This window comes from Mobula hypostoma, chromosome 6 (genome assembly GCF_963921235.1).
Source record: "Mobula hypostoma chromosome 6, sMobHyp1.1, whole genome shotgun sequence".
In the NCBI taxonomy this organism is placed as follows: domain Eukaryota; kingdom Metazoa; phylum Chordata; class Chondrichthyes; order Myliobatiformes; family Myliobatidae; genus Mobula; species Mobula hypostoma.
Window position 1 is genome coordinate 28,477,968 of NC_086102.1, and position 24,811 is coordinate 28,502,778.

General features: G+C 40.3%; 1 protein-coding gene across 4 annotated transcripts in view; it reads right to left on the bottom strand.

Annotated features, from left to right (window-relative positions):
• eva1c (eva-1 homolog C (C. elegans)) overlaps positions 1–24,811 on the bottom strand; it is a 127,303-nt gene that overhangs the window by 22,112 nt on the left and 80,380 nt on the right. For all 4 annotated transcript variants that reach the window (XM_063050480.1, XM_063050481.1, XM_063050482.1 and 1 more), the window contains 3 exons: positions 20,738–20,943; positions 14,009–14,132; positions 11,358–11,507 (listed from right to left, as the gene is read on the bottom strand). In XM_063050480.1, coding sequence (XP_062906550.1) covers positions 11,358–11,507; positions 14,009–14,132; positions 20,738–20,943 — 480 coding nt within the window. The remainder of the gene's footprint in view (positions 1–11,357; positions 11,508–14,008; positions 14,133–20,737; positions 20,944–24,811) is intronic.

Consider the following 24,811-nt stretch of genomic DNA (forward strand, 5'->3'; position numbering starts at 1 on the left):
GCCAACATACCATTTGCCTTCTTAATTAAAAAATAGATGCAACTTTACTGTTTTGTGCACCAAGGTAGATACCTTCATATATCCCCATCTACTATGTTGTGATCCAGTTTATTTTTTGATTTAGAGACAGAGTGCAGAACAGGCCCTTCCAGCCCCACCCAGCATCTCACTGATTTAACCCTAGACTAACCTCAGGACAATTTACAATGACCAATTAACCTACCAACTTGTACATCTTTGAACTGTGGGAGGAAACCGGAACACATGGAGGAAACCCACATGCCCACTTGCTTACAGAGGACGCTGGAATTGAACTCCAAACTCTGTCACCCCGAGCAGTAAAACGTCTCGCTAACTGCTACACTACCATGGCGGGCTAGCTGTTTATCATGTCTTTGCATTTTCCTTCATGCTCACAATCCCACTTTGTTTTGTTTTATGATATTATCATCAGCAAACTACGAAACGTGCACTTGGTCCTCTTGGCCAAATCATTGGTACAGATTGTGAATGGACTCAAGCATTGATCCCTGTGGTACTCCGTTAGTCACACCCTGTCAATGTGAGAAAAAAAATCCCCATTTGTTTTATTTGTGTTAACTAATTCTCAATTCCCTGTATTTTCACATTGCCACATCTTATCAAAAGCTTTCTGAAAATTTAAATACAGCATATTCAATAACTTATTCTTGTGCAATCATATTCCCAAACAGTACTAATAGATTACTCTAATATGATTTCCTTTTCATAAATCCATGCTGCCCTGTTATTCTTTCCTGGATTTTTCATTGTTGCATCTTTCTTTCCAGATTCCAGTGTCTTCCCTTCTACTTATATTAGGCTAACAAATTAGTGACCTTTTTTCTCTGTTTTCTCTTTCCCATCTTTTTGAAAATGTGTTTTTTTCTAAAATGGACGTTTTTGTTCTATTTGTATTATTTCACTTCATTAAACAATACAGCCTCTTGCTAAAGTACACATTCAAAAAAGTATTAGACTCTGCAGTTCCTTGAAGTATTTAATGACCTTAGGAGTCCACTTCATCACTGCTGTTGATTTAATGCTTGCCAGAATATTACACAATTTACAAGGAACTCAATGGGAACAAGGACAATCAAATTCTTTACATGACCGTATTTCTAAATCAGTATTTTTCAGAAACTGATATCAAAAAGTTACTTTAGGCAAGTTTAGATGACAACCTTTATCTTTTTCCTTAACTGGAGTTTAAACCAAGTGATTTACCTGATCCAAATTCCTTTAAATCTGTGCATGAACGTCATGTTTAATATATTGGCAAATGCACATTCTTTGAAACATATATTTAAAAAAAATTTTCTAATGTCCTCATGAGAGGTCTCAACCTGAAATGTTAACTGCTTATTCCCCTCCATAGATGCTGCCTGGCTTGATAAGTCTTCCAGTATTTTGTGTGTGTTACTTAAAGTTTTCAGCATCTGCAGAATCTCTTGTGTACAATGTGTCTATTTTCAAGTTATTTTGAAAAACACTCTTCTTGGGGTTTGAAATAATGCCAGGAACATTTTAGGTAAACAGAACATGCTTTTCTGTTATTTAAAAAGGCACCACTTACATGCTTAACAGCACAGGATTCCAAATGTATTGAACTACTGATTATCCAGAAAAAAATGTTAGCTGTGTGTGTGGGGTGGGTTGGAAAGGGGGGTAGTGGATGTGACATCAGTTGTATATGGAGAGTAAAGACAGCAGGATATAGCTTCAGCTTCCTTCCTTGTATAAAGAAACAGCATGATCTTTTCAAGATCTCAGTGACTGTTATTTTTTTTCTGATATTTTCTTTGTATTTTTGAATTGAAAGACTCAACATAAACTCAAGCAACAAGGACCCTTCCTTTACACAAAAAAATTGTTAACTATTTTAAACTCAAGTAATCCCTTGATGGCTCTTTCAGTTAGTTCAGTGCTCAGTTTGGAGTGGCAACACACTTAACAAAAAATCAATTCAATTGCTGGAAAATCCTGAGCTAGCTTTGGCAGAGCTTTGGCTGTTTCTGGGTGAGAGAAAAATCAACCAGAGGTTATCTGCATGAAATACTGCTTGTTGAATTTTCCTAAAATGTGCCTTTACACTCTTTACCTCAATTTGCACAATTTTGAAGATGGTTATTGAGGGGTACTACAGAGTACTTCCACTTGCCCTTTTCCTCCTTGTGTATGCCTCTGACTCCTTACTCCTGCTGACGTTATGCCAAAGTCGACTATATGAATTTTGTGGGCTCTGCAGCATCACCCTGGTATAAGAACCGAAGCTAGTTTCAGCAAGTCTCAGTTATTTAACTGTCCTTTTTGAGTTATTGGCAACTTACGTGCATTTAATAACAGAGCAATCAATTGAATGAGGTTTTGATCCAATTTAGATTAATGTCTTCTGGAGCAATTTTGGATGTTAAATGTGTCCTGGGTTGCAATAATTCAAAATGATGAAAATACATTTGGCAACCACTTTCATTATTTTAATATATAATTGCAATATGCTTACTTAAGTGGTTGGCAATGGCTAGATAATGAACTTGGACAGGTATATCCTCACCTAAAGTAAGAAAGATCTCTCTTAATTACTTGGAAGTCCATTAATATCATGACACAATTGAACCTCTGTCTCAGTGATGTTTCTGCAACGCCACACAACTTCTCTGATCTGGAAAAGGAACAAGTTAAATTTGGAAAAATCATTCCCACAAGTGCTTACTGATGTTAGGGATTTTAAAACTTAAAGCTTAATTTTCTTACAGCTCATAGTATTCTTCTCAGTCTTTTTTTCTCCCTCCTTACCCTATCTTTCTATGTCCACTTATTTCCTTTGTGTATTTGATTTGATTTGATTTTCCCATTTCCTTCTTTACTATTCTCGGTTTCATTTTGACTCCTTAAGAAAGGACACTGCTGGCATCTTAGTTCATCAAAGTCTCATCTGCTCCTTTATCAGGGCACATCCAGTAACTACACAGCAAAATGTTCTGAGTTGATAGGGTGAGGAAAATATTTTAACAGGGCACACCTCAACTCTACAAATGCTAAGAAAATGATCTAATGTGGAATATTCTACATTTTTTATTCAATATATTGGAGATTGATGACTAACAAATAGCGGTTATCTTTTCTGTCACCAGTCCACATGTGGGAAAGTAAACTCAAGCATTTCTGTTCATGAGCACAACATTATTCCATCACTGATGTTGCAATCCTGCATGCCAACTTCGATAAAAGTAATTTGAATCAGATACCATTCGTTTTTGAGAAAGTAGTTCAGTAGATTCTAGGGACCCAATTCAATACTGTTGGCTTCTACAAGAGAGTTTATTTTACTCTTATTTACACCTTCTGCGGCCATTCCTCTTGTTACCCACTAAACTCGACCAGCAGGTTCCAGCATCACTTCTGTCAGATTTTCCTGCAGTCTATTCTACCACAAATGCTGCCTTCTGTTCTCACCAACACAAGAAATTCTGCAGATTTTGGAAATCCAAAGCAACACACAGAAAATGCTGGAGGAACTCATGTACTTCTTCCTCCACGCCCCTCACTTCTTACTCTGACTTCTCATCTTTCTTTTCAGTCTTGAAGGGTCTCAGCCCAAAACTTTGACTGTTTACTCTTTGCCATAGATGCTGCTTGGCCTGCTGAGTTCCTCCAGCATTTTATGTGTGCTGCTTCTGTTCTCACCATCATTTTTCCATTCTCTGTTTAATCCCAGTTCTGAAAGGTCCTCTCTCTCGTTAGATGTTGCCTGACTAGGTAAGCATTCCCAGTATTTTCTGTATTATTTAACTTATACATAGTTTCACTGGTACTGACAGACATTATCAGTGTCCTGAGAGCTTGAATAAGTTGTATGTAAACACACTGGTGAAAAAGTTTCCATATTTGCCGACAATATAAACAAATACCAATTCAGTCCGTCAAGTATATAATCAACTCAAGAGAGCGATCCCAATCCTATTTCCCACATTGCAAACCTTTCTCTTCACATTCCCATAAATGCATCTACTACCCATCCCTTACCTGCCTGATTCACTAGGGACAAATTTACTGTCCCTGCCTGAGTGACCTGCCCCCTCACTCCCCAACTTATGGACACACTCTCATATTGCACAGATACTGCAGTACTGCATACTGCTATTTCACATATTCATATGACTGCTTGTTTTATTATAATAATGTCAGTAACATTATCCTGTCTTACACAGACATGCACCTTGCACTTTATGTCAATCTGTCAATTTTCAGGCCATTCCACTCAGGGACTTGTGCTCATATTGTGTGACTGTATGTGGTGGATTGTAACTACATGTGCTGTGCATGACTATATGTACTGTGCTATGCACCTTAGTCCCAGAGGACCAATGTTTCATTTGGCTGTATACATGTGTACGGTTGAATGACAATAAACTTGAACTTGAACTTACAGCAGCCAGTTAATCTGCCAGCACCTCTCTATGATGTGTGAGGAAGGCAGAACATCCAGGCAAAGCCTATGTGTTGACTAGGAAAACAAGCAAACTCCAAACAGCCAGTATTGGAGGTCAAAATTGAACACACACTGCTGGTTCCAAGAGGCAGAGGCTCTGCTGGTTGCAACACTGTGTTGAACTAATGTGCTTGTAGTGAAAGCTGCCCTGTCCTGGAGCCTCTACACATTGTCACCCTTATAGATGGAGCACCGCTGGTGAAAGGTTATTGACTTTCAGTGCTGGAGACTGCACGTGACGTTCAAGTGGTCTAGACTTAGATCTGGCTGTGGACTATACCACCTTAACGCAAGTGTCAACAGTCCAGTAGCTACGGTAAGTGACAGTCTGAAGCATGGGCACTGGTGAAAGAAGAATGCTGACTTCCAAAGAGAGGTCAGCAGTTTTAGGCTGCATGGAGTGACTGCCAATTCTGCAAGAACATGCTTCAGTGATCCTGGTAACCTGTTGGATGCTTGCTTATGAGGCAGCTGTGACAACGCTGGAAAATCCATTCTGCTCTGCAAATCAACAGCCTTGATGTCGAGCATTCATGGCATAAAAAAAAACAACACACACAATGGTGCTTTGCAGAAGCATTACCAAATAAAATCTAGTTCCTGCCTTGGCTGTACGCCACTTTTCCTGCACGGGAAACATGGGAGTGAGTACCGTACAATTGTTCTCTGAAATGGTTGAATAGTTAGCAGTGTGTAAGCTACAAGTTCTTAGTTTAAGGCTTACAGCAGTTCCGAGTATGTGTGCAAGTCTATGAATGTTAGGCATGTATCCTTGCTGATAGAGTGGGTGAATGATAGTGGGTGGTGAGCCAAGGAGTGTCAGGTTCACTCTTCAAGCAGCTGCCAGGACTTGCAGTACACAGAAATAGACCTTTCTTTCAAAGATGTGGCTAGCATTAAGCTGTGCCAGCTTGCTAAACTGCTGTGGCCATTCAGGATATTGACTTCCTTCTGAAGCATTCAGTACAAATGGGGTGGTCAATGCTGGCTGCGATGAAATCATTGTAATTAAAAGGCAGCATGGCAATCAAATGTGCACTCATTTACACACTGCCGACCTTATGTCTGTTACTGTTACAGCATTTTCTAGCTTGATGAGCCAAAAGTGCCTGAGGTATGTGTCTCCATCAAGTAGCTTTCCTCAATTTACCCAAATACAGAATAGAACCCAAAGTTCATCCCTGTGGATTTTATTTGTTGCTTTCGATGGTACTCTGTAAAGATCGTTGGCTGTGTACCTAAGAAATGATGAGAATTAATCTTTACTCTATCATATTCTTGTTACTTGATGTGTTGGCCTAAGTCCTTTTATGATCAAGATACCAATTTGCATGTAGTTTCCACGGCAATTAGAGCATGTTGGAATGATTAGACCTCATTTGGCAATACTCTATCATTGTTAAATTATGTCACCATTGAGAATTTACTTGGAAAGCCTAATTGATCATGTCTTCCTTGCTGCTAAACCATTTCAAAGGTTCAATGATACATTTAGTGTCAGAGAAATGTATACAATATACATCCTGAAATGTTTTTTCTTCACAACCATCCATGGAAAACAGAGGAATGCCCCCAAAGAATGAATGACAGTTAAATGTTAGAACCCCAAAGTCCCCCACCAGCTCCCCTCCTTCCCATGTGTAAGCGGCAACGGGCAAAATTTGTTACTTTTTTTGATCTTTATTATAAAAATACCATGCAAGCACAGAACAAAGGACCTAACTTTTAAATAATACATGCCTTCTTAATATATGCACTTTGGTTCCAGGACACCGCTGCAAATTTCTTTGCCACGCAGATTTGGTGACACAGTGTCTCTGATCACTGTGTGTTATTTTTTTATATCTAGATTACAGGATAACCCAGGTTGCTGGGAATGAAAATCTGTTCTATCCAAGGGAAAACTAATCCACATAGTTGCAAACCTGTTCCTGTAGGTGGTAATGTTACTGCTCAAAACTCCCTTTATTGAAAGGCACATCCTTTCTCCCAATCACTCACCAATGAAGGGACAAGGATGTGGACTCTATGAAGCCATGAAAGGCCCAGATGGAAACACTGCACAGGTGACTATGGCCTATTGTCCATCATTTATGTAGCCCATATCAAAACAAGACATTGAGTCAGGTTACTTTATCTTTTGTAGATCTTGACAATTTAATGAAAAAAACATTGCTATTACAATTTTAGGCTCCTATCTTTCATGTCTAATTCCTCCCAGAAGTCTGCATGCTATCACTGCAAGCTCTGCTGAACCAACCTGGGTCTGCAGCAATCTAAGCAGGGATCCACAAAAAGATTGTTGATAGCTGGCCTTAAAAGCATAAATAAATGGTTTTATGGCTTTGTTTGTGCAGAGCCAGCATTATGCTGCAGGTCATTTTGTCTTGTTTACCTCATTGAACTCACAAATTACATGTCTCTGGTGAGACCACACTTGGAGTATTGTGTGCAGTTCTAATTGCCCATGTAGAGGAAGGACGTCATTAAGTTGAAAAGGGTGCAGAATGGATTAATGAGAACGTTACCAGTTACTGGTGGGCTTGAGCTAGAAGAGGAGTCTGGATAAGCTGGGACTTTGTTCCTTGAGCCTAGAAGGTTGATGGATGACCTTATAGAGTTATGAGGGGCATAGATAAGGTGAATGATCGCAGACACTTTCTGAGAGCAGGGGAGCGTAACACTAAAGGGCATAGATTTAAGGAGAAGGTGTTCAGTATCAGAATCAGATTTAATATATCACTGGAATATGTTGTGAAATTTGTTGTTTTGTGGCAGCAATGCATAATAATGTTTAAGAACTATAAACTACAATAAGAAATACATATTAAAAAATTAATTAAGTCGTGCAAAATGAGAGCAAAAAAAAATAGTGAGGTAGTGATCTTTGTCCATTCTGAAATCTGAAGGTGGAGGTGGAGGGGAAGAAGCTGTATCTGAAATATTGACTGTGCTTCTTCAGGCTCCTGTACCTCCTCCCTGATGGCAGCAAGGAGAAGAGGGCAATTCGTGGGCCATGGGGCCCCTTAATGATGGATGCTGCCTTCCTGAAGCATCAACTTTTGAAGATGTCCTTGATGTTGGGGAAGCTGGTGCTCATGAGGGAACTGGCTGAATTTAGAACTTTCTGCAGCTTTGTTTGAACCTGTGCAGTGCCCCCTCCATACTAGACAATGATGCAACCAGTTAGAATGCTCTCCACAGCATACCTGCAGAAACTTGCAAGAGTTTTTGGTGACATACCAAGTTGACTGTACTCTTTTCCAGAGATACTGCCTGGCCTGCTGAGTTCCTCCAGCATTTTGTGTGTGTTGCTTGGATTTCCAGCATCTGCAAATTTTCTCTTGTTCCTAATTATCGTGCCTTCTTTGTAATTGCATCAATATGTTAGACCCAAGATAGATCTTTAGAGATATTGATACCTACGAACTTGAAAATGCTCTCTCTTTCTACAGCTGGCCCCTCGATGAGGACTGGAATGCGTTCCCTCGACTTCCTCTTCCTGGTCCACAATCAATTTATTGGTTTTATCCCTGCTGAGTGCAAGGTTGTGGTTGTGATACCTGTCAACCAGCTGATCTATCTTGCTCCTTGTCACCATGTGAAATTCTGCCAATGATACTTGTGTCATGGGCAAATTTTTAGAGGGTGTTTTAGCTGTCCCTAGCCACACAGTCATGGGTGTAGAGCAGGGATCTCAACCTAAGGTCCATGGACCTCTTGGTTAATAGTCACACACCATGGCATAAAAAGGGTTGGGAATCCCTGGTATGGAGACAATAGAGCAGTGGGCTAAGCACACATTCCTGAGGTGCACCAGTATTAATTAACATGAGGAGAATGAGCTATTTCCGATCCACACTGACTATGCTCTCCCTGTGAGGAAGACAAGGATCCATTGCAGAGGGAGGTACGGCAGTCTAAGGTGGGTATTGCTATTGTCCAGGTGATCCAAGGGTGACTGGAGAGCCAGTGAAGTTGCATCTGCTGTAGACCTACTGTTAATTAATTATTAATGGCTCCACCTGTCTAAGTAGACAATGGATGCACCCGGTCCTCTCCGGGGAGCAGACCTGGGCGATGAATATGGAGATCCTGGGCTGCCCAGACATCAAGATCCCCCTCTCGGCCTCGCGGATGTGGTCCAAAGGAATGCCAAGCAGTACATTTGGCATCAGCTTGGCTGCAGGAGCTGCCGGGAGGTGACGTGTTACGTCATCCAACCGCCTTAGGGGCTCCACTCTAGATTTGTGAGTGTAGGGTTTACTCCTTAGCCTTCTCTTCCCCCGAAGATACCCACAAGGCAGTGGGATCCGTAGCCCTGGATAGGGGCCCATACCGGGTACTGTCAGCCGGAGCCAGCTGAGCCCGGGACTCGTGTAAGGCATGGTTGTCACGCCCTGTAGTAGTGACATATGGAGCCACTACCCACTACCCTACTGTGGTGCTAGGCAAATTGCAGTGGGTCCAGGTCCTTGCTTAGGCAAGAGGTGATTTTGGCCATGACCAACCTCTCAAAGCACTTCATCACAGTAGATGCGAATGCAGCTGGGTGATAGTTATTGAGGCAGCTCAGTGGGTGTGGGTACATGTAACAAGATGCCAGAAGAATCTGTACTGATGGGCACAATCACAAGACACTTTGACAGGTACATTGATAAGAAAGGTTTGTAGGGATACGGACGAAACACAGGCAAATGGGATATCCTGATTGGCATGGATGAGTTGAGCCAAAGGTCTTCTTTCTGTGCCATACAAGTAATATTATTTGATAATTGTCTTAGTATAATTTTGATTTAAATCCTTAGATCCTTCCAACAAGGTTTTCAAAATATTTATATTTGCATGGCCCGTGGCAAAATCATACATGTGCTTTATCAATGGGCAACAACGCTTTCACCTGAGGGAAGAATTGAGGCTGGAAGCAGACATGATACATGTAGCACTGTTTTGCTGTTTGCCAGCTCCTGATACTAAACTAAGAGCTAGAATATAAATTGCTGCCAGTTATTAAGTAAGCACAGAGCAACCACTGTCTATGATACAATGGGAATAGCTGGAATATTGATCTCAGCTTTACTGAATAAATTCATTACAAATTGACAATGTTCGCAAAAAAATTTCTGCAAATATGAATTTGTTTGATGACCAGAGAGTTTTAAACTTGATTCTTCCAAAGAGATTGCTACTGGATTTTCTATATTTAACTTCAACAGTAACCACTCTTCCACGAAAATTGGGTAAACTTTGAAGCACCTCAGAGCAGATTGAAGTTGGGATGGCAAATTTACTGTTTGGCACCTAGTTTGCCTGCAAATACTTCAACTGCAAAACGCTCCCTAAACACAAGCTCCCTTGGCTTCACATTATATTAAATTGTTTCTTTTACCCTGGTGTTTAACTTGATAAGCCATTGAGTTTTTTTTCCATTGCACTTTTTTCTAGCCAAGAGGATAAGCTGGGCCGAATTGTTTTCTTCCTTGCCTGAGAACTGCAATAGATGATGCACTAGTGGAATTCAGATTGAAATATGGAATATACACTACAGGTCAGTTCGGCCAGTCAGCTTCCTCTGGTAGCTTGTCACATGTATCCACACCCACTGAGCTGTCTCAATAACTACTGCCCAGTTGCACTCACATCTACTGCGACAAAGTGCTTTAAGAGGTTGTTTCAATAACTAACAGTTGCCTGGAGATGTTAAATGGATACAGCTGGTAGGGCCACTGCCTCAGTACCAGAGGTCCAGCTCCCATGTTGTCTGTGTGGAGTTACATATGTTCCTTGTGACTGCAAGGGTTTGCTTCAGGTGCTCCGGTTTCTTCCCACATCCCAAAAATTTGCTGAATGGTAAAGTCAACTGGCCCGCTGCCCCGGTGCGTTGCTGAGTAGTGGAATCTGGGGGAAATTGATGGGAATGTGAGTAGAATAAAAGAAAAGTAATCAGTATGAATGAGTTGTTGATGGTTGACAGACCTGCTAGATCAAAGGGCCTATTTCCATGCGGTATCTCTCTATATCTATAAACCTTTCTATATCTATTGTATATCTAGAATATATAGTAATATGCAAGATGAATATTTTCAAGTACTGTACACTCTTAGATTTAAAAGTTAAGTATGAACGCAACTAAAAACAATCTGTAAGTCTCTTTTTTGATGTTTAATCTGCATGTAATCTTCATGTTATTGCACAAACACAAAATAATTGTAATTTTAACTACATGATATCATTTTGAAATGAAATTCAAATTATCAACACCAAACTACACTGTAATTGTAGCTGTTGATCCTGACTTTGGTAGTCAAATTGACACCATAAACAATGTTAGCCACTCCAGAGACACCAAATAAAGCACAATATCTTGGCAGGACTTTAACTGCTTTGAAGAATTATTTAACTTGGAAGTCAACTGAAAAACAGGGTATGTAAAAGTGCGTGCTGAGATTTTAAATTGCACTGTGAAGCTTGCATCACTGTCTGCACAAATCTAACGCAGATTTGTGTAGGCGTATGCCTCTTATTATACGTATACCGGAATAAGTCGAAACACTCATCTTGATTCAATCACTTACCAGAATTTGCAGACAACCTAAACTACTTAGAATAAACTAAGATCTTCCATCAACCTCTCAGTGAAGGCAAACTGTCCTTCACACTTTGTGCTTTGAAATTCATGGTTAATTTTGATTTATTTTATCGTTTTAAACAAAAAGAAAAAAGTCAAGACTTGAAACTTAAACCAGAACCCTTCAATTTTACCAATTTCCACTTTTTAAGAACCAAGCTGTTATTCTTTTAGTTGAATGAAGTTTTGCTTGAAAAGCTGAATCTCTGTATAACTTACCAATATTAGGCAACTTAAGGTTTGATGGGCAAGCATGATTTCCATTTGACATTCTGCCATATGTTGCTGAATAGATATTAATCAATGCAGAGTTTCTACAGCGAATTTTAAGTTCCTTGCCCTCACAAGCTAATTTGCTTTTGTACTCTTCTGCAAGTAAAAGCAGTATGTTAAACATTGTTACACTTCCAGGTGACAACATATGCAAGCTTTGATGATAGCATAAAACTCTATGTTTTACTTACACATCAATTACATCTAAAGTTTGTCACTTCATGTTTCATTTGTGTGTGGAACACTTGTGGAATGATTTTTAAAAACGTTAAAAATTAATGTTAATGAATTTCATAGTCCAATTATGATGTCATAAAATACTACTTTTTAAAAATAATTAAGGAGCTTGGCCAGGCAAAATTAATCTTTCCTGAGTTCTTGCTAGATATTGTTTAGCACAGATATAGCACAGTTAATTCTCATTTTCATCTAACTCTAAATTTTAAATTTAGGGGTCTTTAAATTCAACAGCATGTACAGCTTGCTTCTCATATTGGGAAGTGAACAAGTGTTCCACAGAATTGCATAAATATCTCAAAACTGCATTGGAAGGATGGTTCCATTTACTTCCCACCAAAGTTACAGCAGGAGACCAAAACAAAATTCAAACAACTTCCATTCTATAGTTATCTTTTATCAGGCTACAACAGCAGAGAAAATAATAACTGTATTAAATTATTCATAAATTCCATCATTAGAATCTCAGAGACAACTGGCAACTAAACAGAAAAGTTAACTTTTGTTGACTCTGGGATTACAGGTGAAATAAATGCTTTGCACGTACCAGGACTACTTACAGAATTCGGATATTTTTTGCCATTTAGGGGTTGCTGCACACAACTAAATGAATTAGAATTAAGAGTTGTAATGCACATAACATTTATTTGAATGCTAGAATCTTTGACTTTTGTTAAAATCCTTCTCCACCTTATCATGAAAAATGTTCAGTCCATGTAAATGGATTTTCCCAGTCCCAAGCAAACGTTCAGGCTTATTTTAATTTTTAACTTACCAGAGAATTGTTCCAATAGATATGTAAAAATGTGCAATGCAGCATAGCCAGAGACCTGTATGGATGTTCTCTTAAAGTCTTAGCATTGCTAATGGTGCAGAAAGAAGACATGCAGCTTATTGCGTTCACCCATCCTAAACAGAACAATTTTGGGAACTCCACTCCCCAGTCTCTTAGGCCTTAGCCCTCTGCTAATAAAAGTTCAGGCAATATCCTCACTAATTAATTTGCATTCTGTTTAGTACTATAACACATTTACTTTGGTAACCAGAACATGATACAGAGTTCCAGCCATGCATAAGCTAAGTGCAGTTGGCTTCAAAACAGATGCCTATGTGATTGTCTCTTAGCACTGTTCATCAGTGAAAAATGCAATGGATTAGTACACTCCAGACATACCCCTCAGATACAGAAATGGCCACACAGATTGTACATTTAATCTTGCCTTTCTGGGAATTTGGTCAAACCTGCTCAAACAGGCCATGAACCAATAGAAAAATACTGGCACTTAGATATCCCATTCAGAGAAATCATTGGATTACTTGCAACAGCACCAGGAGGGGTGATCTCTGAGACTATTGTTTTGGGAGACAGAGAGCCTTAATCTGGATTTAATTAAACTATACCCAAATCTGGGATGCATTTAAGCAAGATGAGACCTATGCAAGGACTGAAAGACTATTGTGTAAGAACACTTCAAACTAAGCTCCATTCCCAGCTTTATTGTAAAGAATAAATGAGGACAAGCTTCAGTTCCTAAAGCAAGATCCTACGATGCATGAGCAGGAACATATGCAATGTGACTATGGTGTCTGAAATCCTGTCTTTGTATTAATTGTGAGTGTGCTTCTGTCTGATATTATTTTAATAAAATTGAAAGAAAAGGTATCTGTGCCAACAAAATATGGCCAAAGAATAAACATGTTCCTTGTCAAAGCAGTAACTATTGCCAATTTAAGTCTGTCAGGAAGAAAAAAAAAGATTTGTTTCACCATATAGCAGGTAGAAGGCTATACTACATTTGGAACATGATGAAATAAAAAAAAACTAACGTTGACTAGCTAAGCTCTGTATTTTTGAACTCCTATCCCTGACAAGCTGATGATTGTTGCCACTAATTTCTGGTGTCAAGAATATCAACACACAAACCATTCACCTTCCCATCTAGAACACATCAGTGGAATACATTTCCAGCTGGACACTGTCACATGTATGGCTATTGAAACGGAGCACCAAATTTCTGAGCTCTGCTTTTTCTTGGCTAGAAATCCCACAAGGGAGATCAATCAAAAAATTAACCCTGTTGTCCTCAATGTGGAGAAAGATATGATGAAATTAAACAAACGAATTAAAATAGAAACAATTGCATTGACTAATAGGCTTTAATAATTTCTAAATCTGAACTATAAAATCGTTCAAAGGAAAGAAAATGAAAATAAACAGGTTACCACAAGTATAAATAATACAAGCTCTAATTATTAGTATAATTTCTCGCATTGTATAATGAGTACTTTTTATTCTTAAAGGTGAACTGAAAGGGTTAATGAGAAAATGTGTGTTCATTAACTGTGAAAGTATTACTTACTGGGCTTGCATTTATAGGAGACAAGGAGATATTTGCTGGTGCCTGGACATGGGTCAAGTCCAAAAACTTGTCTATTGACTAGAACCTGGCAAGATTGCTGGTCCTGGCATTCGTCCAGTATTTTCTGGCAAAAATGAAAGTAAGGAGACGTGCTTCAGGAATAAAAGATATTATCCACAGACCCATGCATTATTTTCAGGTTGAACATGTGATCTAACTAGTTTTTACAATGTGAACATTAAATATTTTGTTAACATTTATAAATACACAGTCTCAAAATATTAGCATAAACAAGCAAAAATTATGGAATACAGTCATGGTTCTTTTTTGAAAATAATAACTAAGATAATTAAACACCACTTTGATTGTGAACAGCCTTTCAATAATTAGATCTAGAATTAGAATAGCTGTGAAGCTGGCAATCCACTTCATTTATCAAGTTCTGATACAAAAAGTTCTGTAATGCCATTAATTGGTTCATGCTAATCTCACGATGCTTCAGGTCATTTAGATCCCCAAACATTTACATATATAATCCATTATTTATTTTTTATTTAACTAATCGTAATTTCATATTTGGTCTCTCTGTTAATGCTATCCCTGCGCATGGCTAGGTCCTGATAAATGAGTCTCTATTTTCTCATCCTAAATCTTCTTTTTCCTTGATCAATATGAGTAGTTTGAACCCAAACAGTTTGACCCACTTATCAGTTGCAAGTAAACCCAATTTACATTTCTGTCTTACTTCTACTGATACTTTAAATTTCTCCCCTTCTGACCATGGATAAAGAATGCTAGATGATATTCTGGGAAAAGTATGCACCATTTTTATTAAGGCAACATAATTTTTAATAAAGAAAATAGAAAAATAGAAAATAGAAAATATAAGTAATATAAATCTGGTTGTGATTGGACTCGGTTGTATTTTAAGACCATAAGATCTAGGAGCAGAATTAGGCCGTCTGGCCCATCGAATCTGCTCCGCCATTTCATTATGGCTGATCCAATTTTCCTCTCAGCCCTAATCTGCTGCCTTCTCCCTGTATCCCCTGACTAATCAAGAGTCTATCAACCTCTTCCTTAAATATACATAAACACTTGGCCTCCACAGCTGCCTGTGGCAATGAGTTCCACAGATTCAGCACTCTCTGGTTAAAGAAATTCCTCATCTCCATTCTAAAACAACGCCCCTCTTTTCTGAGCCTGTGTCCTCTGATCTTAGACTCTCCCACCATAGGAAACATCTTCTCCATATCAACTCTATCAAGGCCTTTCACCATTCACTAGGTTTCAGTGAAGTCACCCTTCATTCTTCTGAAGTCTTGTGAATACAGGGCCAGAGCCATGAAACGCTCTTCATATGACAAGCCATTCAATCCTGGAATCATTTTTGTGAACCTCCTTTGAATGCTGTCCAGTTTCAGCACATCCTTTATAAAATAAGGGCCTTAAAACTGCTCACAATACTCCAGGTGAGGCCTCACCAGTGATTTATAAAGTCTCAACATTACATCCTTGCTTTTATATCCTAGTCCTCTTGAAATGAATATTAACATCACATTTGTCTTCCTCACCACAGACTCAACCTGCAAATTAACCTTTCGGGAACCCTGCACAAGGATCCCAAGTCCCTTTGCACCTCACGCTTTTGTATTTTCTCTCCATTTAGAAAATAGTCAACCCTTTAATTTCTTCTACCAAAATGCGCTGTATCCCATCTGCCACTTCTTTGCCCATTCTCCTAATCTGTCTAAGTCCTTCTGTAGCCTCTCTACTTCCTCAAAGATACCTGCCCCTCCAACTATCTTCTTATCGTCGACAAGCTTTGCAGCAAAGCCATCAATTCCATCATCCAAATCATTGACATATAATGTAAAAAGACTTGATCTCATCACAGACCCCTATGGAACACCACTGGTCACCAGCAGTCAACCAGAAAAGGTTCCGTTTATACCCTCTCTTTGCCTCCTGCAAATCAGTAACTGCTTTACCCATGCTAGAATCTTTCCTGTAATACCATGGGCTCTTAACGTTTTAAGCAGTCTCATGTATGGCACCTTGTCAAAGGCTTTTTGAAAAGTGAAGTAAAGTTCTCCTTTGTCTATCTTGCTTACTATTTCTTCAAAGAATTCCAACAGCTTTGTCTAGGCAAGATTTTCCTTTGAGTAAAACATGCTGACTACGGCCTATTTTATCATGTGCCTTCAAGTACCCTGAAAACACATCCTTATCAATCAACTTCAACATCTACCCAGACACTGGGATCAGATTAACTGGCCTATATTATCCATTCTTGAAGAGTGGAGGGACATTTGTAATTTTCCAGTCTTCCAGAACCATTCCAGAATCTAGTGATTCTTGAAAGATCATCAATAATGCCTCCACAATTTCCTCAGCCACCTCTTTCAGAGCCCTGGGGTGTACACCATCTGGTCCAGATGACCTATCTACCTTCAGACCTTTCAGTTTCCCAGGAACCTTCTCACTCATAATGACTGACTTCACACACATCATGTCCCCTGACATCTAGAACTTCCACCACATTGCTAGCGTCTTCCAAACTGAAGAATGATGCCAAATACTTATTCAGTTCATCTGCCATTTCGCTGTCCCCATTAATTACTACCTCTCCAGCATTGTTTTCCACTGAAGATCATTGTTGGGAGCTTAACATCGAAAGAGCAGGCAGATAGGTAGGGGGTTTGGGGCAGCTCTGTTGGTAAAAAATAAAATGAAGTCGTTAGAAAGAGGTGACATAGGATCAGAAGATGTAGAACCCTTGTGGGTAGAGTTAAGAAACTGCAAGGGAAAAAAGACCCTAATGGGAGTTATATACACACCTCCAAACAGTAACCAGGATGTGGGCTACAAATTACAATGGGAAGTAGAAAATGCATGTTAAAAGGGCAATATTATGATTGTCATGGGGGATTTCAAAATGCAGATAGATTGGAAAATTCAGGCCGGTGCTGATTTTGGATCACAAGAAAGGGAATCTGTAGAATGCCTACAAGATGGCTATCTACGGCAACTTGTGGTTGAGCCCACTAGGGGAATGGCAATTCTGGATTGGGTGTAAAGCAATGACCCAGATTTGATTTGCGAGCTAAGGTAAAGAAACCTTAGGAAGCAGTGATCATAATATGATAAAATTCACCCTGCAGTTTCAGTAGGAGAAGCTAAAGTCAGATGTATCAGTACTACAGTAGAGTAAAGGGAATTACAGAGGCATAAGAGAGGGGCTGGCTAAAGTTGAATGGAAGGGGACACCAGCAGGGACGACGGCAGAACAGCAATGACTGGTGTTTCTGGGGGAAATTCAGAAGGCGCAGGAAAGATACATCCCAAAGATGAAGAAGTATTCTATGGAGAATGACACAACTATGGCTGATGAGGGAAGTCAAAGACAGAATAGAAACAGAAGAGGGGGCATATAATATTGCAAAAAATTAGTGGGAAGGTGGAGGATTGAGAGCTTTTAAAAACCAACTGAAGGCAATTAAACAGCCATAAAAAGAGAAAAGGAAAGCTAACCAATAATATAAAAAAGTACAAAAGGAATTTTTCAGATATATAATGTTTAAAAGAGAGTCCAGACTGCTGGGAAATGTCTCTGGAGAGGAAATAATGGGGGACAAAGAAATGGCGGACAAGCTAAATAAGTATTTCGTATCAGTCTCCACTACAGAAGACACCAGCAGTATATCAGAAATGCAAGAGGTCAGAGGGCAGAAGTGAGTGTAGTTGCTATTACTAAGGAGAAGGTGCTTGCAAAGCTGTAAGGTCTGAAGGTAGAAAAGTCACCTGGACCAGATGGACTACAACCCATGGTTCTAAAAGAGGAAGCAGTAGATTGTGAAGGCATCAGTATTGATCTTCAGGGATCACTAGATTTTGGAATAGTTCAGGAGGGCTGGAAAATTGCAAATGTCACTCCACTTTTTAAGAAGAGAGGGAAGCAGAATAAAGGAAACTATTGGCCAGTTAGCCTGACTTCAGTAGTTGGGAAGATGTTGAAGTCCACTATAAAGGATGAGGTTTTGGGGTACTTGGAGGCACATGATAAAGTAGGTCAAAGTCAGCATGGTTTTCTCAAGGAGTAGACTGGCAGGAGGCAGATTGGGAATAAAGGGGACCTATTCTGGTTGCCTGCTAGTCACTTGTGTTGTGCCAAAGGGGTCAGAGTTGGGACCACTTCTTTTCATGTTATATGTTAATGATTTGGATGAAGGAATTGATAGCTCTGTGTCCAAGTTTGCGGATGATACAAAGATAGGTAGGGGGCAGAGGGTGTTGAGGAAGCAAGAAGTTTGCAAGAGGACTTAGATGAATTGGGGGAATGGGCAAAGAGGTGGCAGATGGAATATACGTAGTATAGGGAAGTGTGTGGTCATGCACTTTGGCAGAAGGAATAAAAGCATGGACTATTTTCTAAATAGGGAGAAAATTCATTAACCAGAGGTGCAAGGGGACTTGGAAGCCATTGTGCAGAATTCTCTAAAGGTTAACGCAGGTTGAGTCGGTGGTGAGGAAGGCCAATGCAATGTTGGCATTCATTTTGAGGGGTCTAGAATACAAAAGCAAGGATGTAATGCTGAGGCTTTATATGGCATTGGTCAGATCACAATTGGAGTATTGAGCAGTTTTGGACCCCTTATCGAACAAAAGACGTGCTGGCACTGGAGACGGTCCTGAGGAGGTTCATGAGAATGATCCCAGCAGTGAAAGGGTTAACATATGAGCAGTGTTTAATGGCTCTGGGCCTGTACTCACTGGAGTTTAGAACAATGAGGAGGGAACTCAATGAAACCTGTCAAATATTGAAAGGCCTAGTTAGAGTGGATCTGGAGAGTAGGTTTCCTATAGTGTGTGTCCAGGACCAGAGGGCACAGCCTCAGAATTGAGGGATGTCCATTTAGAACAGAGATGAGGAAAAAATTCTTTAGCCAGAGGGTGGTGACTCTTTGGAATTCATTGTCTCAGATGGGTGTGGAGGTGTCATGGTCCGGTCTGAAGTCTGCATTCCGGTTCATGGTCTGGTCGGCGGACTCCGGACTCCAGGTCTTCCGGCTGTCCCTTGATTCTGTTGGACTTAACCATAAGCACCTGATGCTCATCTTGGGGCAGGGAATATGAGTGGCCCCGGGATCGAGTGTGGTTGCTGGGTTGTCTTGTCAGTCTCCCCTTAGAGCAACCCACTGGTGGAAGGCTAGTGCAGTCATTCAGATATGGATTTGGCTGCTCCGTAGCCTACTGAGGTTACCGGCTGCCTTGAGTCTTGGAGTCACCCCGAACCTAGCTCCCTCCCTGTCCCTTACCTCTGTCGGGTAAGCCAGGCTGTTTGCCGTTATCCTGCGGTTGGGTCTGTCCCTTCCTGTCCGTACCTCTGTGGGGTGGAGTCCCGCATCCTGCCCAGGAGTTGCCTCGAAGTACCCTTGCGCCGTCATGTCCTCATCTAGCCTCCAAGACCCCGAGCCTCATCATGTCTTCGCCTGGTCTCCAAGAACCCAAGCCTTGTCATGTTTTTGCCTAGTTCCAGGGTCTGAGCCTGAGTCAAGACCCAGGTTCTGGGTCCTTGTCCAGTCTCTGGCTCAGAGACCATGCCCAGGCTCCTTGTTCCCAGTCCCTCATCCTGGTCCTGCTTCCCTAGCCTAGTCTGTGTTCCTGTCCCTACTCCTAGACTGCATCCTGTCCGTCATTTAGTTTTGTCTGTTCCTGTTCCTAGTACTTCAGTGTCTGTGTCTTGCATTTGGGTCTGTTCCCAGCGCCCCCTGTGACAGGAGGCCAGTTCACCAGGTACATTTAAGGAAGAGGTTGATAGGTTCTTGATTAGTCAGGGTGTCAAAAGTTATGGAGAAAAGGCAGGAAAATGGAGTTCAGAGGGATTGGATAATTTATATCCTATTTCTGAGTTTCAGATTGGATGTATGTACATTTGGATAAGAATGTTTCACACATAAATATTCTTATCCTGAATCAAAAAGTGCGAATGACCGAGAACTGGGAAACCCCTTTTTGGTTCTGCAGAAAGATCAACACAAAATTTCAATTATGTTCCCTTCATAACACTTTCCCGCAGATTTTGTTTGGTTTTCTAAATATGTTATTTAGAGCTATTAGAATAGAGTAATTAATTATTTTAAAGTTATATCTGTCAATTATTATGGGCAAAATATGATGACTGCAAAGCAGTATATTTCACGACATACGCCAGTGATATTAACCCTGATTCTGAGGTACTCTTCCCTCTCTCAGTGGCAACATTACACGTGTTGCACAGAGAGCTGCTGTAGTTGAGCATAGCATATACTGTACATCGAGCTCCACACATCTGTTACCTATAACATACACTGAACTGACCTAAGCAACCTGGATCTTCAAATCAGTTGTACATTTCATTAAAAAATGCATGTGAGTCTCTAGACTTTTATCTGCATATAAGGATCTGTTTTAGATTCCTCCATTTGAAATTCAATATACAGTTATTACAGTCTGAATGTGAAAATAAGCTTATTTGTATCCTTTTCTCAATGTATGTACGCCTGTTTCATGAATAATTTAGAAAGGGTAGTCCATGGCCAGACAGTGCAAATCACAATGAAAACTCACTGATTTTCATCACCAATCCAAAATCTGTAAGTTAAAACTTAATTTTAACATAAAATTGTGCAAATACATTTGCTACTTTCAGAGTAATAGTAAAACTTATTTGATAATTTCTTGTCCTACCTGTAAAGTGGTTGGTGCTGTGCAGTTTAAATTTTCTTCCACAGTGTTTCTGGAATTTAAACTTGGACACAAAAGGGAACTTGGCACCTTGCGTCCGTAAAATGCTGACTGTATACTTATTGTTGTATCTCGAGGACAATGCAGCTTTACACGACTGCCATCACAAGCTTGCTCTGTGTGACTACGTAAAACCTTAGATAAGTAATCTATGGGGGGAAAAGAGGATTGTTGAATACTTTTTTAAAAACACTTTAGATCAAGTTTAAAAAGTCTAAACCTCTGTAATGCAACAATTGCAACAACATTTGATGGGCAATATATTTGTAGTGCGATCACTCAGAACAAGTATGATGGGGTTGTCTATTGGTGGATCCTCAGATGGATGTAGAGAACAATCCAGGATACACATACTCTGATACAGCGTGGGTAACAGTAAGTCATGACAGTGGTTAGTGGTTGGGTCTTTTGGTTGTTCAGTCTCTCCTTTTGCAGCTGCTACTCATTGTTCTCTGTGGCACAGCGGAAGTCGTTCTCATGTGGAACAGCTCCGTCTTGAACAGATTTCCTTCAGGTTTGTCTATTAACTTCAATGTCTTCCCTGTTTTTAGATGTAATGGTGAATTTCTTGAAGATGATTTTGATGTTATTTTTGAAGTGTTTCCTTTGATGTACAATATAATAGGAAGGCAATTAGTTCATTTTTGTGGCATATACTGTAGCGTTATGAAAACTCGGTCAGCAATAATTTGCTTTCCTACCACTTCCTGTTAATCAGTCAGACACTGGGATGCCCATTTACAATTCAATTTTCTTTCATTTCATTGTCATTCAGGGGCTATCTTTATGACCATAAAATCAATCTTAGATTTAACCCAGATAATCTTTGATTACTAGAAATCCTTACCATCACTAAAAGGTGAACTCAAATGCCTTCAGCTGGTATTCAAGCCTGAAAGTAGACAGCAACTTACCCAACGTCCATCTATCTACAAAACACTTTTACTGCACCATGACAGAAAGCAATATAGTGTATGTGTTATTTATCTGGTCATGTCATATCAATATTTAATCAATGCTCTCAATAAGTGCAGAAGAAATGGAAACAGCAAGATGCCATTCTGCAGCTCACAGTCTCTTCATCTTTCAGTAATATTATGGCATCTTAGTGCCACTTTCTTGCACTAAACCCTTGATGTCCTTAGTATTTGAAATGTTGCTAATCTTTGCCTTGAATATCCTCAACAGCTGATCCTCCACAGTCACCTTGGGTAGAGAATTTAGAAAATTCGCCATCATGCTGAGGAGAATTCTCATCTTTGCTCTGAAAGGATGTCTCTTAATTTTGAACTCTATTGCTCTGGTTCCCACCTTGCTGCAACTGTAGTTTAAACCCTTGCCCATGCAGCAACAGCAAACCTTCTCACAAGGATATTAATCCCCTCCAGTTCAGTGCAAACCGCCTCATCTGTACAGGTCTCACCCTCCTGGAAGAGGGCCCAATGATCAAAAAATCTGAAGCTCTCCCTCCTTATCATGTGTTAAACTATATTATCTTCCTAGTTCTGGGCTCTCTGGCACATGGCAGGGGTAGCAATCCTGAGATCACAACTCTGGAAGTCCTGTCCTTTAACTTTGCACCTAACTCCCCTAACTCACTTTGCAGGACTTCATCACCCTTCCCTCCCATGTCATTGGTACTGACATGCACCACAGCCTCTGGCTGCTCACCCTCCCATTTAAGAGTGCTGCGAACTCAGTCTGAAATGTTTCTGATCCTGGCACTTGGGAGGCAACATATCATCCGGGAATCTCATTCTTATCCACAGAACCTCCTGTCTGTTCCCCTGTCCATTGAATTCCCTGTCATCCCTACAGTTCTGATCAAAAAATTTTGTACCTCTTTCTGCAACTGAACCGGAAGAACAAAGTCTGCACAGATTGAAAATAACATCGTGCTGATAATCAACACTGGTACAGCACAAGGATGTGTGCTTAACCCACTGCTGTAGTCTCTCTACACCCATGAATTGGCACAGCTCTAGTGCCATTTATAAATTTGCTGATGACACAACTATTGTTGGCAGAATTTCCGATGCTGACGAGAAGGCGTACACGAAGCAGGTGGATCAGTTAGTTGAGTGGCATTGCAGCAGCAACCTTGCAGTCCACATCAGAAAGGCCAAAGAATTGATTGTGGACTTCAGAAGGGGTGAGATGATGTAACACACGAGAATCATCATCGAGGGATAAGCAGTGGAAACGTTGAGCAATTTTAAATTCCAGAGTGTCAACACCTCTGCGGATCTAACCTGGACCCAACACATCGATACAGTACTAAGAAGGCACGGCAGCGACTGTATTTTATTGGGAGTTTGAGGAGACGCTCACAAATTTCTACAGATGTTCCATGGACAGAATTACAACCAGTTGCGTCACCTTCTGGTATGCAGGGTGGCTACTGCACAGGATCGAAAAAAGCTGCAAGAAGTTGTAATCTCAGTCTGCTCTATCATGGGCAGTAGCTTCCCCCAGCATCCAGGATATCTTCAAGGAGGCAATGCCTCAAAAAGGCAGCATCAATCATTAAGCGCCCCAATCCCTAGAACATGCTCTCTTCTCATTGCTACCATTAGAGAGGAGGTACAGGAGCCTGAAGGCATACATTTTTCAGGAATAGCTCCTTCCCCTCTGACATCATTTTTTTGAATGAGCATTGAACCCATGAATAGGACCTCACTACCTTTTTTTCTCTTTTTGCACCATTTATTTAGCTCTATATATATTTATTGTAATTTATAGCTTTTATTATTATGTATTGCAATGGTACTGCTGCCGTATAACAACAAATTTTACCACATATGTCAGTGATATTAAACCTGATTATAATTCTGATCACTAAGGCTCATCTCTTCTCCCCTTTCCTTCTGAACCAGAGAGCCAGGCTCAGTGCCCGAGACCCGGTCACAGTGGTTTTCCTCTGCTAGGTCATCGCCACACACCCCACCCCCAACGGTATCCAAAGTGGTATACCTGTTACTGCGAGGAACAGCACAGCAAAACACTGAACTGAATGCCTATCCTCTCCACTCCCCCGCGCGCCCCCCCCCCCACCAGTGGTCACCCAATTACCTGTGTCCAGCCCCTAGGCCTGAGTTGACGTCGTAGTAGTGCACCTAAGTGCAACTACCTCCCTGTGTGCACTGTCGATCAACTCCTCAGCCTCCTGCATAAGCCTGTGTTCGTCTAGCTCCACCTCCAATTTCTTAACATGGTCTGTGAGAAACTGCAGTCGTCTGCACTTCTTGCAGGAGCAGTCATCCGGGACACTAGAGGTCACCCTGCCTTCTCACATCCCACATGATGAGCATCATTCCACTATGCTGCCTGGCATCCCCACTGCTCTGACTGTGCAATGAAAAAGAAAAATTAAATGAAAAAAAAACCTACCTACAGCCTTTGCCCCTTCCCGCCGATTGTCAGAAGTTTATGGTCATATGCTCAAGTACATGCACGCACAGGTGCAATGAAAATCTTACTCGCAGCAGCATCACAGGCACAGAGCATCATATAAGCAGCATTCACAAGAAAAAAATATATACACAGCTTTTAGCAAGAAAGAATACGATCAGAACAAAAAAACACTACAGCTAGCATATAATTCCTTCCTCTCACTTTTAAAGATATCCAATAAATAAGATCACCAAGGCTGTAGAGGAATGATATCAATTATCTTTTTTTATTTTATTGCTATCCCTATAACTTTATATTTGAATGATTTCTACACTTTCTCCATTATCTATATGAAATGAATCATTTTACATTGTCGAGGCAGTTTTTGCTGCTATTTTTAAAAAATAAGAGTATCATCTGTTTTCCCTCAGCCTCTAGGCTCCTCTCCAACATTCAGTGATTTTTGGAAAATCCATGTTCTGCAACTTCCTCTCTTTGTTCTCCAAGGATTTTCAGATGCATTTTACCTCCTTTTTGAAATGTATCTATCTTGTAGCTGTTTGGCAATCATGCTGGTAGCAACATGAACAGTCTAATGACAAACAAGAGAAAATCTGCAGATGC